At 39.9% G+C, this 15,547-nt stretch overlaps 1 protein-coding gene across 1 annotated transcript in view; it reads left to right on the top strand.

Annotated features, from left to right (window-relative positions):
- Positions 1-15,547, top strand: part of LOC119775702 (meiosis inhibitor protein 1) — a 146,711-nt gene that overhangs the window by 125,213 nt on the left and 5,951 nt on the right. Inside the window, exons 28-31 of the mRNA XM_038273769.1 lie at positions 6,372-6,453; positions 7,580-7,686; positions 8,445-8,567; positions 14,986-15,030. Of these exons, the coding sequence (XP_038129697.1) occupies positions 6,372-6,453; positions 7,580-7,686; positions 8,445-8,567; positions 14,986-15,030 (357 nt within the window). The remainder of the gene's footprint in view (positions 1-6,371; positions 6,454-7,579; positions 7,687-8,444; positions 8,568-14,985; positions 15,031-15,547) is intronic.

Below are 15,547 nucleotides of genomic sequence, written 5' to 3'. Positions count from 1 at the left end.
GTGTGGTGGAAGGGACGTAGCACTGACCTTACTGAAGACAGGAGCCAAATCATGGTACTCGGAAGGGACAGAAGAAAGGTCAGGAGAGTCCATCTCCCCCCCACCTCTAGGAGACCTCACAGCGGGAGCTGCCGAACGGAGGCATGTTTCATGACATAAAGTAGACCAAGATTCCACATGACGATCAGTCCAGTTTATATGGGGGTTATGTCTTTCCAGCCATTCAAATCCAAGCACCAGAGGGGAACATGCGGAGGGAAAAACAAAAAATGTTAAGGTTTCTCGGTGATTACCTGAGATTAGCAGCTCGAGAGGTTGCGTTTGATGGGTGACCTGATGGAGTTTCTTTCCATCAATAGCGGAGACACAAAGAGGCTGGGTTAGAGGTACGGTTTCTATTTGAAGCTGCTGGACAAGATTGGAGTCAATTAAATTCCGTTCACAGCCTGAATCGATGAAAGCAGACAAAGTGAGGTTCTGATCAGAAAAAAATAAAGTGGCAGGGAGCATCAGGCGAGGAGATTTTTCAGAGTTTACATGGCCCGTCAGACTCCTCAGAACCTCTGACGGGCCCTGGCTTTTGATTTTGCTGGGCATGAAGCGATGAAGTGACCACTCTCACCACAGTAGATGCACAGTTTGCTCAAAAAACGTCTTTGTCTTTCCTCTGGAGTCAGCCTAGTATGTCCAACCTGCATGGGTTCGGTTTCCGTTTCTCCAGTATGACAGGCCTGAACAGGCAGAGGGAGAGACTGGGTTTTAGGTCTCGGCTTGGAAAAATGTTCTGTGGGAGCAGAAAAAACAGTCACATTATTAGAAGCAGGGGCAGAGGCAAAAGAACCCTGATTCCTAGATTTGGAGCTGTTTCTAGCTCGGATCCTGTTATCCAGCCTAATTGTCAGGCGGATTAATTCTTCAAGTGTTGCAGGTTCGTCGAGGGTTGCTAATTCATCCTTGATGCTTTCGTTCAAAGCCATGAAATAAGTGCCCTTTAAAGCGCTTTGATTCCATCTGGAAGCTGCAGTTTTGGAAGTTAATGGAGAAATCTGCTACTGAAGAATTTCCCTGTTTTAGGTTCAAAAGAGCACGAGAGTCAATGGTTTGATCAGTTTCTTGGTTAAAAACTTGAGAAAATTCGGAGACAAAATCTGTGTATCGACAACTGAGGCTTTCATCGGAGGCAAACCTTGCCTCAGCCCATTCCAGGGCTCTTCCAGTCAATTGGGACAGAATAAAAGTTATTTTCTTGTGATCAGTGGGAAAACTGCCAGGAGAGTTTGGAAAAATTAGACGACATTGAAACAAAAATCCTTTGCAGTCCTTCATATTACCTGAAAACTTCTCAGGTAGACTTGGACGGAACTCAGGTGATGACGTCACTGGGCCTTGTGTTTGGCCGCAGTGTTCTGTCATGATGGGTTACTGAAAAGCCCAATATGCAGAACACCACGGAGACTGAAGAAAAGTTTAACAAGTTTATTGTTCACAAGCACATGGAAATAACACAGGTACTGGTTCAGGCCTGGGGGCTGGTTCACTGGAGTCTGTGTGGGAGATAGTTCAGTTAGCTTGGACGCAGTTGAGTTTGAGTTTGAGAGTTTCAGGTTTATACCTTGAGAAGTCCGGTTTAGGCTTTGAGAGAGGAACTGTTGGGTCCCGAGATTGTTTAGTTCAGCAGAGTCCAATAACTGCTTCAGCGTCTTACTTCTAGCGTGAGGGCAGACCTTGGCTTTGGGTTTCCAGCTCTTAGTCCAGAGCTGCATGGGAATCCAGAGAAGAGTCTTCAGGTTTGGCTCAGAGGGCAGGCTCGGCAGGTTAAGCTCATCCAGAGCTCACAAGAGAAAAACAGGATTCCTGAAAGCAGAGACAAGAAAGGATTAGAATCCTATCTGGATTCAAGAGCAACAAAGGTTCTCAGAAGATGCTAGGCTCAGGTGCTAACCAAACTGGATTTAACACTGCGGCGTCGAGGCAAGGTCTGAAGGCAGGTTATATACTGTGGATCCTCTGATGATGAGATGCGCCTCAGGTGTGTCGAAGGCTCAGCTCAGGAGGATCCATGGCGGACTCTGCTGGAGAAAGATGGAACTTCTCCAGCTCCCAACAAACTGAAGGAATTCAAGAGCCTTTTTTTTTTTTTTTTTTTTTTTTTTTTATTAATTAATGTAAAAATTGTGACCTAGTATTAGTAGCGAGGGGAAACCATCATCTCCACTTATTTTTTTGGTACAAACCTTAATTTATAAATATTTCATACATCATAAAAATGATCTTGAGCTATTGTTATGTTTTTGCTTTAAGAGACATTGATTATTTAAAAGCCCTTATTAATTACTTTAGTTTTCTACTTTCACTTTTTATTTTTAATAATTTTTTAAAAATTGTCAAGGAACCTTATGAAAAATTCAGGTGTAGCCTGTCCTACTGACTGACTGTAAAGGAACAAATAAAGTGGGCCCAAAACAGAGCCTTGTGGTAACCCTCATATCAAAGAAAATAATTTTCGCTTATAAGATAATATCCAAGCCAAAAACTGTTCCACAGATTCAAGCAAAGGGCATTTAGAAAAAAAAAAACTCTTATTATTTAACAGAGAGGAGTTTAATCTGAGTTTCAGAAGGATGGGTTATATATCAGCCTGTTTAAAAGTGAAGGGAACATGGAGGTACATATTACCTATAGCAAATATGCACTAATCATTGAAATCTACAACATTTCTCAATAAATGTTAGCCTAATATTGCCTGGGGTTGAAAAGAGTTCCATAATATTGTTATTTTTTTAGAATAATGCTGACATCATAAAAATTATAGTCTGAAAATTGCCATGGAGAAGATGCGACGAAAATGGTTAGCCATGATATTCTAAATTTTTGCTCAAATAATGTCAGACAGTTGTTAAGCCCTAAACTGGAGCTTTAAGATACTAATCTTAGATGCCCCTACCTGACACAGTCAGCAGAAGTTAAACAGGAAGCGGTCGGCTAGAAGCACACATGAGAAACAAGAAAGTAAAAAAAACTGACTCACCATCACAATATTTAGCACTGATTTCAAATTTATACATCCAAGTTTAATCATATTACAATTACAATCTTATATTTACAACAAAGACATTTTTATTTTACAGACAAAGACAATATAGCACATAATTGTGTCATGAAAGAAGAACTATTCATATTTTATTTTATACATAAAAACTTAAGTAAATGGGTTGTTCCTTCGTAGGCATCTGCCTTCACTCTGATTATTCCAGTAGAAGTAACTGATTCAGCAGTGACCACATTAATAGAGTGAATAATATGATTCAATTTAAACATAAGTATAATGGCATGGCTTCAGTTTGGAAGTCAACTGCAGCCTAAGTTATAAGATCTGAAGAAAAAGCACTAAAGTAAAGGTCAAAAGCCAGAGCTACTGTATAATGGGATGGTTTAGGTAGAACCATGTTTATGATAGAATCTGTGGTTAGACTTATCCACAAGAGCTACTGCTCAGAAGAAGGAAAAAATATTCTAGAGGACAGAGGCTAGAAATGTACATTATGTTTTTTTGATTTTCTAGCCGTTCAAATACCTTTACAAGGCCTGTATGTCGTTAGTAACACCTCCTGTGTGCTGCAGCATATCAACCTTTGGTCCATCTCCACCCCCATGTGTAAAGAAAAACTAAAGTGCTATGGTTCAGTGCTCTGTGGCCTGCTGTTCTGAAGCTGATATGAGGAACAGTTCCCAAGTCACTCCTCTGGTATTTTGCTCTCTTAACCCTTGATTTTACTGGTTCAGCTGCAGAGGGAAAACTCCAGAGCTCCTTTCTTCTCCATTTTACACATTTTCCCTCTCTGACTCTGCCCATCCCATCCCCTTCTTTCTTTATTTCTGACTGTAGCTTAGGGTATAGCTCCATTGTTGTCTTATACATCGGCCTGGCCTACTTCTGTATTTTTGGACTCCATGCCAAGCTCAGTGTCTAGGTTTTTTTTTTTTTTTTGTGGGGGGATTACATGCATTATTAAAACCTAGCTCAATCACTGTCACCCATGTCATCTTGTCCCTTTTGTGTCTGAATCCATCTCTGTCCCTCTGTGAGCATGACTTTCTTCTGCCTTTGTTGCTTTCTTTGCTACTAACTCCCAGGTGAGCTCTTACAGACAGACTTAATATTTCTGCTATTTCTTTGACAAAATAGATTTTTTTTTGTGCAAAATCTTAATTCAAAACAGCTAAAATTTTTTGCTGTGTAAAATGATAGCTTAGCCGTTCACTTCAGAAGGGTTCACCTCATGAGGTGAAGGAGAAGCCTTGGTGTAAAACATGCCTTCAATCGTTTCCCTAAGCTTTCTTTTTAAACCGTTTTATCTTGTTTTTTTCACCATTAAAACAAAACTGACAACTAAGCTCCAGAGTCCAATTAAATTTAATACTTTAAGGATTTAATTTCAATCCTTATTTGTTTGTTTTCTTATGTTTAGAAACTCGACGATGTCTGATCTATTTGTTTTCATCAGGTCTGAGCTCAAATCATCTTCAGAGAGATAGCAGAAAATGAAAGACTGAATAACTCATACCTTTGTGTCTCCTCGACAGCTTATCACAGCAATCCAATGACGAATGTAACTGCTGAAGACATATCAGGCCATCACGGTTTGCAATTCGTCATTGTCACCTTACTTTCTAATACTTGTCAAGATGACATACGAGCATACAGAGTGAGCACTCCTGACTCCCTTGTATGTTATCTTTTGCGTTAAAGAATCATTAGAACAGAAGCTGCATTGTGACAATAATGTGTGAAAGAAATAGTACTGACAATAGTCACTCCTAACCTGTAGTTTCCATATAAAACTGTGGAAACTTTTTTTTTTTTTGGTTTATGAAAGATTTGTAATATGCTTGTAGGACATTTTTTAATGTTTCCACATTCCCAGACTGCAGTTCATGTCAACAACTTGATGCCAATCAAAATATTCCTACTTTAACTTAAATGTATTTTACCCAATAAGGCTACAAACTTAGTGTGTTTATTATTCTGTTACCAATGAACCGACACAAAGTAATCCATCAAGAACAATCAGCAAATGCTTAATGTAGCAGAAAACTGACAGTTTTAAGGCCACCACTCTCAATAGGAATCCCTGCTTGGAGAGAAGTAAATGCCAACCCAGCCAGATAGGTAATTAAGCCAAAACTTTACCAATAAATAACATATTTTTGTCCCTTTTAAGATGAAAAAGCTTATTTTCTATAAAGATTTTCCATCCAGAACTCTGGAGTTTTAGCTTCACTCAGTCCAAGTTGTGTAAAAGACTGTCCTATTAATCTCTGTTTCTTATCTGATTATTAATGGATTAATTGAAAAATGAGTTGAAAGTAGCAAAATAATCATTAGTTGCAGGCTTAAATGAGACTGGCGAAATGCTCATTATGTCAAACTGATCTATCTGTGCATGTATATGTCAATGTGACACATTTTTTTTTCATTGGTGACAAAACACACAATTGCAGTCAGTGGTCTTTAAGCCTGTGTTTAATCATGGAAAGCAATATTTCCTCTAATCACTTAGAGAATATGACGTATTCCAGATGTTCAGAAACAATCACAACCAACACACTAAAACCTTCTTTGTGTTTATTTTAGCACAGGCAAGGCAAATCTATTTATATAGCACATTACAGTATCAAGACCGTTCAAAGTGCTGTGTGTGACAGGAAAACAAACAGGGAGAAGGAAATTCCAAGAAAATAAAAGGATAAGAGTGATTGGGAAAGTTGGACAAAAAACTTCAACTTAAAAGACGTGCAATGTTTGCGTGATTGGTTTAGGGAAATATGAGTAATCCATGGTCAGAGTGCTGCTCTAAATATGGTGCTGGCAGCATCACCGGGGCCAAGGACAATGGTCATGCTTGCTGGAAGGATGGATACTTTTGGGATAATTATTCAAGAAAGTCTATTTGAGGCTTCTAGCCTGATTATCACAACCAAAGAAACAATTGTCCAGATTAAAGCAGATTCATTAGTGCGAATGATAAAATTCCAGACTCAGCTATGTGGCTTTAAACTTAGTGTTCATATGTAGATGAGCTCTAGCAAGTTAAACTGCAAAGCAGAATGAAGGAGTATTTACAAATAACAAATTTGTCAGGGTATCTAAAACATTTTTTAGAAACTTTTTTCCTCTTCACAGTTATGTTACTTTTTTCGTTCGTATGTCACATAAAATCCCAATAAATACACTAAAGCTTCTTGTGAATGTGAAAAAGTTCATGTGGTTTTGAAAGTTCTCCAAAGAAAATGATCTCTTAACAGATGAATGACTCTGTTTTTGTGTTTTCTGATTCTCCTATGTCCCATCTGGGTTTCTCCCTTCTCAGAAACACGAGCTGCTGTTCAGAACCTCAGTCAGCTGTCTAAGCTCCTTGTTGGGCTTTCTAAAAAGAAAGAATCCAGCTTCAGGTATGAAAAAAAACATAAAGAGCGAATGCAGGTGATGTGATCATAAATTCTTTAATGACACAAAATAGAAAAACTACGCTTTTACCTTTCAGATAGGGATAGACACTTGAACAAGTCCTGGGGAGAAGTTTCAGGCTTGGTGGACATAAAGCGCATATTTGCTTTGGGCTCAGAGGCATCTGTTTGAACTTTTCTTTCTTGGAATCGAAGTTATGAAACAAACCACTGCTGAGGGTTTATGGACCAGTTTTAATTAACTGTGGATTTTCTCAAATCTGCTGTTTAAATTTTTCCCTGTAGACCACAATATAGACATAGAGCCTTAGTATTATTTGATGCTTTGACCCTTCGCTTGCTGTACTTCAGCCAATCAACAAGCGTGCAGCTTAATTCCGGCTGGATGTTTTGTCATTCGCCCCCCTACCTAATATTTAGGTATAGTTTATAACTGCTGTAGCAGCTTGACATCTAGGCCTGGGATATAGTTTAGCTTGTCAAATTTGGTCCTTCATCCAAACCAAACCAGCTTTATGTTTGGGATCCTTGTCCACTGGGATCATCAGGCCGAGCCAAACTGTCTTCTTCCAAGGAAAATAATATTTGTGAGAAAACGGTTTCCAAAACTAGGTGCACAGGAGCTACCGTCCTTTGTTTTAGATTAATCTCCAGAAAGCATACTTAGATGATTGCCTCATTTCTCAGCAACCTTCAAGTGCTGTGAAAGTCTGTTAATCACCCATTTATTTAAATGGGGAAAGGAAACACCTAAAACATTCAGTCAGTTGGATTAATAAACCCTGGGTTAAAAGATGGATGTCCAGCTCCAGAGCTACAGTCCTGAACCTTACAGATTCAACAGACCCAAGTCAAAGGAATGACTTGGTACCAGTCGAAGAGCTAAATGAACTCCTGATCAGGAAACGTACGTTTAAAGAGTCTTTGCACGACAATTAGTGCATGCATTAAAAAGATTTAGACACACAGAAGTTACTCCATTCAGGTCAACCTGCTGCTATGTTTTACATGCAGTTTGTTTTTCTTGTTGTTTTACAGCTTTTTCAACATTTTGCTGCTTGTGTTTAATCCTGATCTTGTGAATTTTCTGTCTGTGTCCTGTTTCGGTCAGCTGAGCATGCAGTGTGTCAGCCTTGGTCCCGATTCCTCCTGGACTGCAAGCTCAGCTCAGGAGAAAATTACCTCCTGCACCCCGCTTTTCTCACACTCATCACGCTCGTAAGACAAACCACACACACATTTAGCCTAATTTTGAACAAAATCTGACCTGGCCTGAGGAGTAATAAATCCCTTATATTGGAAGTTAAAATATGATATAAAAGTGTTACCATCACCAGTGTAAAGAGGGATGAGTATTATGGACAGGTAAGTAGCTGTTGAGAGCAGTAGAAATTTGAATATTTAATTAAACAATTGTTGGTTGGGAATTACTAGTTATCTCTAGTCATGAAACATAAGATGTCTTCAATGTTTAAATCAATTTGATAGTTAAATTAAAAGAGTGCCAGGGTAGCTGTGATTTGGGACTAGGCCAGATGAGTGTAACAAGAAGTCCGGAAAGCTTATATATACCCATCCTGTTTTTGTTTACTATCTAGGGTAAATATATTGCAGTGTTGTGTAAAAGTGACAACAAGCAGGACTGTTTAGGTGTTCAGCCATGTAGTGTCATCCTTATGGTGCCACAGTCAGTCTACTGCTCGGGATGACGACCTTCAGGGTTTTAAAGGCAAAATAAACAAGACTCCTGTTTAGAGCGCAGTGTCTGACAGTATTCTCAAGGCAATAACTACACCTCTTACACATTAATCTACAATAAGCGCCATATGTACACCCAATTAGTTTAAAAATTCTACCTTGATTTAAATTCTTCACACTCTAAATTCATTTTCTTACTATTCATGTTGAAGGTTTTCTGTTTGTTTTTTATTTTTTTATCTATTTCTGATCATGAGCCTTGTTTACAGTTTTTGCAGTACAGCAACACAGCTGTCCAGTGGGACCCGGTCCTGCTCCGTGTGATTGATACCGTGGAGAGGAGAGGGATAAAGGAGCTCAGCCAGGAGGCAGAACGGGCACTGAGGTTGCTTCTTTCACAGGTGAGTTTGTGTGGATCCTGACAACTGCCTGCCTTCTACAATAAAAAATGGAGCCATACAGATGGAGCCATAGGCAGCTGCTTTCTTGTTGTGGAACGTTCTCTACAAGCACCCTGCTATGTTGCTGGCCAGCAGAAAGATGTAATTTATGGCCTCTGGGTGTTGCACATAATTTATGAGCACAGATTTACCGAAAGATCAAAACCAATCTGAGGTCTGTGATTACACTTTAATGTTTCTTGCAATCTAATTGCAAAACTGAGTTATCACAATGGGGCAGTAATTACCTGAGCAGCGTGAGCCAGGTTCTCAGCTTTTTATAATGTCCCTGTTAATAACAATGCAAACATTTCAAAAAGTAAATTATAAAAATAAAAAAAAAAGAGCCACCTGAAATATAAATGTTAGGCTTATGCCTATTAAAAATAAATAGAGGGTTATGTTCTTATCAGGCTTTATTTCTGCCACATAGATGTGTGTTATAAACTGGAATTTGTTGCAATACACAAAGACACCAAGAAGTAAATAGCAGTCATGGGTTTATCTTGGGTGATTTTCAATTTGAAGTTGTTGGGAACTGAAAATTATATATATATATTTTTTTTGTTCTCTGTGTTTAAGTTAGAAATATATCTGACATTGTAATAAATTGAATTTGAGTAGGCTAAAAGTACTTATTAAAAAAAAAAAACATCCAAAGTTACAGAGCTGTTTCTTATTACCCCAGGCCTTAGCTCTCCTTAAAGCTACAGTGTGTAATAATTACAGGGATATACAGTCAGAAATGTAATATATTATACATAACTATGTTATTTATCATCATCTACGAGCTCAGCCTCTTAACCTTAATATTTGCGTTGCCTTAGAATTCGTTATTTATAATTACATAGGAGCGGGTCTCGCAGCCATGGAGGCAGTTATCTTTGCCCTACGGCAGCGTAGAGCCAACAAACTAGTGATTGCGAGATCGCCAAAACGTCACAACGATGTAGAAAAAATAACAGGTATATTTATTATCTTAAGTCTACATGAAATCTATACCCTACACAGACTAATGAAATACTATCTGTAAAATTATCTATGTAAACAAACCTCATCACTTGAGAAGGTAGGTGATGCGGACGTCGTGGAAGACATTTTGTCCCGTAACGCTCGCCGTACTGTTGGGGGGGAGAAGCGGTGGGGGGGACATGTTCATGTTGCTGCAGTCTGCAGTCTGACCGCTAGATGTCGCTAAAAGTTACACACTGTAGCTGTAATTCTCTATCAGTTTTAAGTCTGTAATCCCGCGGTTCTCAAAGTGTGTGGCGCGACCCACTGGTGGGGAATTGAGACGTGACAGGTGGGGCGCGCCAAGTTCTGGTGTGTGTGTGTGTGTGACTATAAATGTAGAACGTGTGAGAGCAAACTGTCCTTATAGCTGTATGTTGCCGCTTTTTAGACCAATCAAACCCACAAAGTAATCATTACTAGCCTACATGCAGTCTAATTAAAAGAACATTAGATATGAGAAAAATTTCACCTGGAACTGAAGTGCCAAAATAATGCTTGACGTGACGTCGGCATATTATTTGTAACGGAATAAACTTCGCCCCAGTGTTGCCAACTCAGCGACTTTGTCGCTATATTTCAGACCCCTCCAGCGACTCTTTTTCAAAAAAGCGACTAGCGACAAATTAGCGACTTTTGGAGACTCTTAAAAGCACGTATCGTTTCTTTTCTTGTCCTCCAGCGGCAGGTGCTGCCGTGGGGCGCCTCCTCCGTCCCAACCCCGTTCTCCCCCGCTATCACAGGAGTCCCTCTCAGCGCTGCAGAGACACAGCATGTTTACCCTCAGCGTCCAGACTGCAAATAAAGCGCACATGCACCAGGATTGACGGCGCAGGTTGATCATAAATAACTGAATTTGAAATATTTTATCTTAAATAAATAGGACCAGTTTATTGAAATGACGTCTGACTCCACCCTGAGGCTCAGGTTTAATGCTCAGACTAATAGTGAATTCTGGTTTGGAGTGGAGAGGGAGTATCCACTCATCGGGCAGAGAGCTGTGTGCATTCTTCTTCCCTTTGCCACATCATATCTCTGTGAGATGGGCTTTTCAACTGTTGCTTCACTGAAAACAAAATACAGATCTCAGCTGAACATTGAGCATGACTTGAGAGTGGCAGTATCAAGCCTGCAACCCCATTTTGAGAAACTGTGCAATGCAAAACAGGCTCATTGCAGCCACTAATGCAGGGATAAATAGACCTGTATTGCCAGATGGATTTCACTTCTTTTCTTTTATTAACAGATTGCAGAGTGGCACTTTAATTTTTTCTATCTTTGAGCTTGATACAAATTTTGACACAGCTGCATTTTTATTTTCTTTATTTTTGAGCTTGCTGTTATTTGATGTAGATAGTTTGTATTTAGATACTACTTGTTACTTCAATAAAATTGGAACATTTTAAGATTGTTGCATATTTCATTAGCATTGTTTTGGGGCGATGGGGACAGGCGGGGCTTGAAAATTCCCCCTTGTCCAAAGTGGGGAATGACAGAAAAAGTTTAAGAACCACTGCTGTAATCTGACTGGGCCGATGCAAAACGCAATTATTACTGAACATGTTGCTAAAAGGTAATAATAATCATGTGATATCTGGACAGAATCTGGAGACCTGATAATTCAACAAGTGTTATAAAACAGATTATTAATAAATAAACAGGTGTTGCTGGAACAGGAATTAACTGGAACTGGAATCCCTGTGGGGAGGAAAGCAGCGATAGTAGCCAAGACTGGCTCTGATGATTGACCCCAGTGGCTCCATTTACATGGTTTGGGTCACTAATTGACTGATCTGGATCCTGACATTGCTATACAGGGCAAAGGCTAGCGGGGATTCCGTAGTCAGTTTGGTGTTCACCCAAAGGGAAACAGTCCAGAAAGGCTAGAAAAGAGGAAAAACACAGATCTAGGCGAGAGTCACACTAACGAGAGAGGTTTCCAGAAGGACAGAGGAAGATAAACTTGGTCAAGAGGCAGGGCAGGAGGATGATATCCTGAGATGAGAAGCCAACAGGGGTATCCAACGGGGTAAGGCAAGCAGGACAAAACAGGCATATCGGGAGGTCAGGTCGACATATTGGGAGGTCAAAACCAGGAACCATGGAGGTTCTACTCACACAGATGGCTTTCAAGAATCTGGCAGTTACCCACTGGGAGAGCCAGAAACATAAGGTTCTCCTCTCAGGTGCAGCAACATCCAGTAATTGGAGCTGCTGCATGTGTAACTCCACATACCTTGATTGTGGTGCAGCAAAGGAAGCGGGGAGGGACGACATGGGACTGCACACAGCAGCTTTAAACCTTTAACCTTAGTCTTTTAGGGACAGTCACTAATGAGAGCCGATCAAGAGTAAGATTAGACAAATCTGGTCACTACTGCATCTCTAGTTAGAACTAAAGCTTGGCGTTTAGAAAAATTTGGGCAAATATAGAGCAAATGAAAATAGATGGAAAAAAATTACTGTGTCATTTTCCTCTGTTAGTTCCGAAGCTGAATGTGCTCAATAATTTCCTCTGCTCTGTTGTGATCCCAGTTCTGACACAAACGTCCTCCACAGTGAGCGCTGTAGGCTGAGTCACTCAGATTATCCCTACTAAAAATGTCCCATCTAAACAGCACCCCTGTTGTCACCCTTGTCAGCTTTACAATGAGCCCATCTGGGACATTAGAAAAAACAAAAGGAACCATGGTGATGTCAGATTGAATCTTGCATTACAGATATGACCAGAACTGCACTTAACATTCTACTAAGAGCTCAAAGATAGAGGACTGACAGAATGATGGCATGATGATGGCACACACTGCAGCTCCCAGTGCTCCAATGAATCATGAACTATGTGATTGCATGCAAATGTGTCAGCTTGCCTGCGCTGTGTGTATTCTGTGTGTGCCTTTAGAAACACGTGTGTATTTCTAAAGACTTAAATCGATCTAATATTTGCTTTCTCAGCACAGCTTGATTCTTTTTTTTTCCCTCTGCTACCATCTCCATTAGTTAAAAGTGACACACATTAAGCCTCACAGTTTGATGCATGCACTTATGATCGGTGTGGTAGCAAGTCATTGTTTTGTCGGGTCCATGCTCGTGCTCGCTTTGAGTACTCTGTTGTTTTGCAGTCTTAACTGAACCTCTTTTGAGTGGAAAATGTGTCTGCGTTTCTGTATGATTAATGGCCCACTTTGATCGGTCGCCAATGATGACGCCTCGTGTTTGGCTGCACGTTTGGTTCGTCAGATTACAAGCTTTCCAGACGTATGATATTTTCCTTTGCTAGATTGTCGCTCTCGTTTTTGTTTCATTGTTGCTTATTACCTAATGGTTGTTTTGAAAATCAAACCAGAGATCTTTTTCTCATACTATTCTCTTTTAGAGTTGTATAAAAAAAAAAAAAAAAAAAAACTTGTTACATAAAGGCTGTTTTAATGTTTTATTGCTGCTGACCTATGATGGAATAATCAGCGTTTGTTTTATCTGAAGGTTTAATATTTAATGCATGGAGACAGTGTGGGAAGGCAGGCGGTTGTTCTAAGTGATGTTCAGAAGCAGCAGTTTTGTTTTCACCATTGTTTAAACAGAAGGCAGTTTGCTACAGCTGCTGCTTCTTGGATATTGAAGCTTATTCTAAGTCGTGCTTATATTTACAATTTGGTGATACAGAGCTGTTTAAAGGTATTTACACCCACCTGAGCTTTTCATCCATATTTTTTGCTGCAATTTAAGCTACTTACTTTTTGTATGGATGGAAAAGATCAGTTTTGCCCATTAATTTTGTCCAGACTTTGACTAGACCAGTCTTGCATATCATCTAAACCAGAATTCCTTCATTGCAGTCTTCAAGGTCCAGTGTCCTGAATCTTTTATGTGTGTCACTCCTTCAACCCACCTGAGTCAAATATTCAGGTCATTAGCAGGACTCTGGAGAACTTGACTATAGCCTGAGGAGGAAATTCAGCCATTCAGTTCAGGTGTGTGGAAGCAGAGACAGATCAAAAAGGAGCAGGACCTCGGACTGAGAGTACCAGAGTTTAGAACCCTCTAAGCCATTTATTGTAGCTTTGGTTGTATGTTTTTATCCTCCTAGAAGATGAACAGTCTCAGATCTTTTGCAGATTCGGGTAGGGTTGTTCGCGGTGCTCTGCGGTGTTAGTTTTTCCATCACTTATGGCATTTATCATATCGGAAAGAGAAACAAAATTTGGGGTTCAGATCTGAGCAGAAAAACTTCTTATTGTGCAGCAAAAAGCAAATAAGTCTTCTTCCTGTTACTCTTTCACAAAGGACAGCTTTCTAGATAAAGCCTGATAGCTGTCCTGTAAAGCTCGGCATACACTGTGCGATTTTCGGGGCGATTTTCCAGTCGTGCGAGTAAATTTTGATCGGGCCTACTTTCAGCCTGATTGTGCGTTGTGAGTCGTGTAATGTACAGGGGGTTACGAGCGGCTATCAGCCTCTCACGACCACCTCCTGATCAGGAATTGTGAGGTCCGTAGAATATCAAACATGTTTGATTTTCCCCCGACTGTCGTGGGCAAATCGCTCAGTGCGCAAAGAAGGATTCTTCTTTTTATTCCTCCTCTCAGATGTAAACACAGCAGCATGGCAGGGATGCAATGAGTTAAATGCAGCTCCATCTGTAAAATTGACGGACCACAGCAGCAACGCCTGCTCAGCCACGTCCTTTTTCCAAATACGTCGCCTTTTCTTTTTAGGACTTTCAGCACAAAATTGATCAAAATTACCAAGGCAGTGTGGTTCACTGTAGTGAGCTTAATATCCCCCTTCTATTTGTTTGGCTTCCGGATAGACGAGTCAGAGCAGCTCCATCTTGCTGCAGAGCACTGTGCGACTAAACCCTGCGTTTAGTCGTACAGTATGAGCAGCAGATGCGTGCAACGATTGAATTAAATCGCAGTGTACGCCGGGCTTAACCAGGCTGCCTCACCTGAGCTGCGGATATCTGATGCTCCTCCAGAGTTGCCAACAACCTGGTTGCCACAGTCCTTGGTCTACCTGTCAGTTTGGTTTGGCTTATCTTGCACTTTTGTGTACTTTCTACTCATTGATCCAGGAGGTCTTAATGGAATTTCATAAAATTCTGTTAAAAAGATGCTGAAGTTTGTTTTTTTCTTTCACAAAATACAGGAAATGATTAAAGGATCTGATTACCATATCAGTTTAATTTAAGAAGTTCTTTTTTTTTTTCTTCACTGTTTTTGATGTTTGACGGCTCAAATACAGTTGGACGCTGTTACATTTTAACTCTGTTTCCTTCTTGCAAATCATTTCAAAACTCTTGTATAGGATGTTGATGTCACTAGTGATGTTTAAAGCGTCTCTGAGCGTAAAAATCATTTCGTCCTCTTAGATCCAGAGCAGCGTCCCCATACCTACGGAGGAGCACGAGCTGAGAGTGAGAAAAATGATGGAGTCCCTTGAATCACAAGCTGAGAACTGCACCACAAGTCAGACCAGAGTTTTGTATCCTTTACCTAAAGTGAAAAAAACACAGCCTGATAAATAACCCCCAAAATGAGCTGCTTATCAGCTCTTTAACAACAAAACTTACAGTTACAAATGCTGCACTTCAAACCCTGAACTGCCATTTTACAGATTTTTCTAGATTATTATTCTTTTTTTGTATTTTTGTTTGACATAGCAGCCCATGCTGTGCAGCCAGTCAGTACCTAAAGGTGAAGCTGCTCTTTCTTTATAAAAGCTTTAATATCACAGTCTGAATTATATTGTTACTATCTCCATCTCATTTTATCTTTTTGCAGGTACATCTCAAACAGTTAGATTATGAAAAAGTTTTTTGTATTTTTAGATCCCTGTTTTGAAACAATGAAACTCATATTTTATTTGGATAAAGTACACACAGAGTTAATTATTTGAAACCTTAGAAACCTAAAGTAGAGGCTTTAAGTAGT

The sequence above is a fragment of the Cyprinodon tularosa genome, unplaced genomic scaffold (assembly GCF_016077235.1).
Source record: "Cyprinodon tularosa strain WSP-4 unplaced genomic scaffold, ASM1607723v1 ctg89, whole genome shotgun sequence".
Taxonomy (NCBI): Eukaryota; Metazoa; Chordata; class Actinopteri; order Cyprinodontiformes; family Cyprinodontidae; genus Cyprinodon; species Cyprinodon tularosa.
The sequence above is the reverse complement of the archived record's forward strand: the minus strand, read 5'-3'. Positions and strand labels throughout refer to the sequence as shown.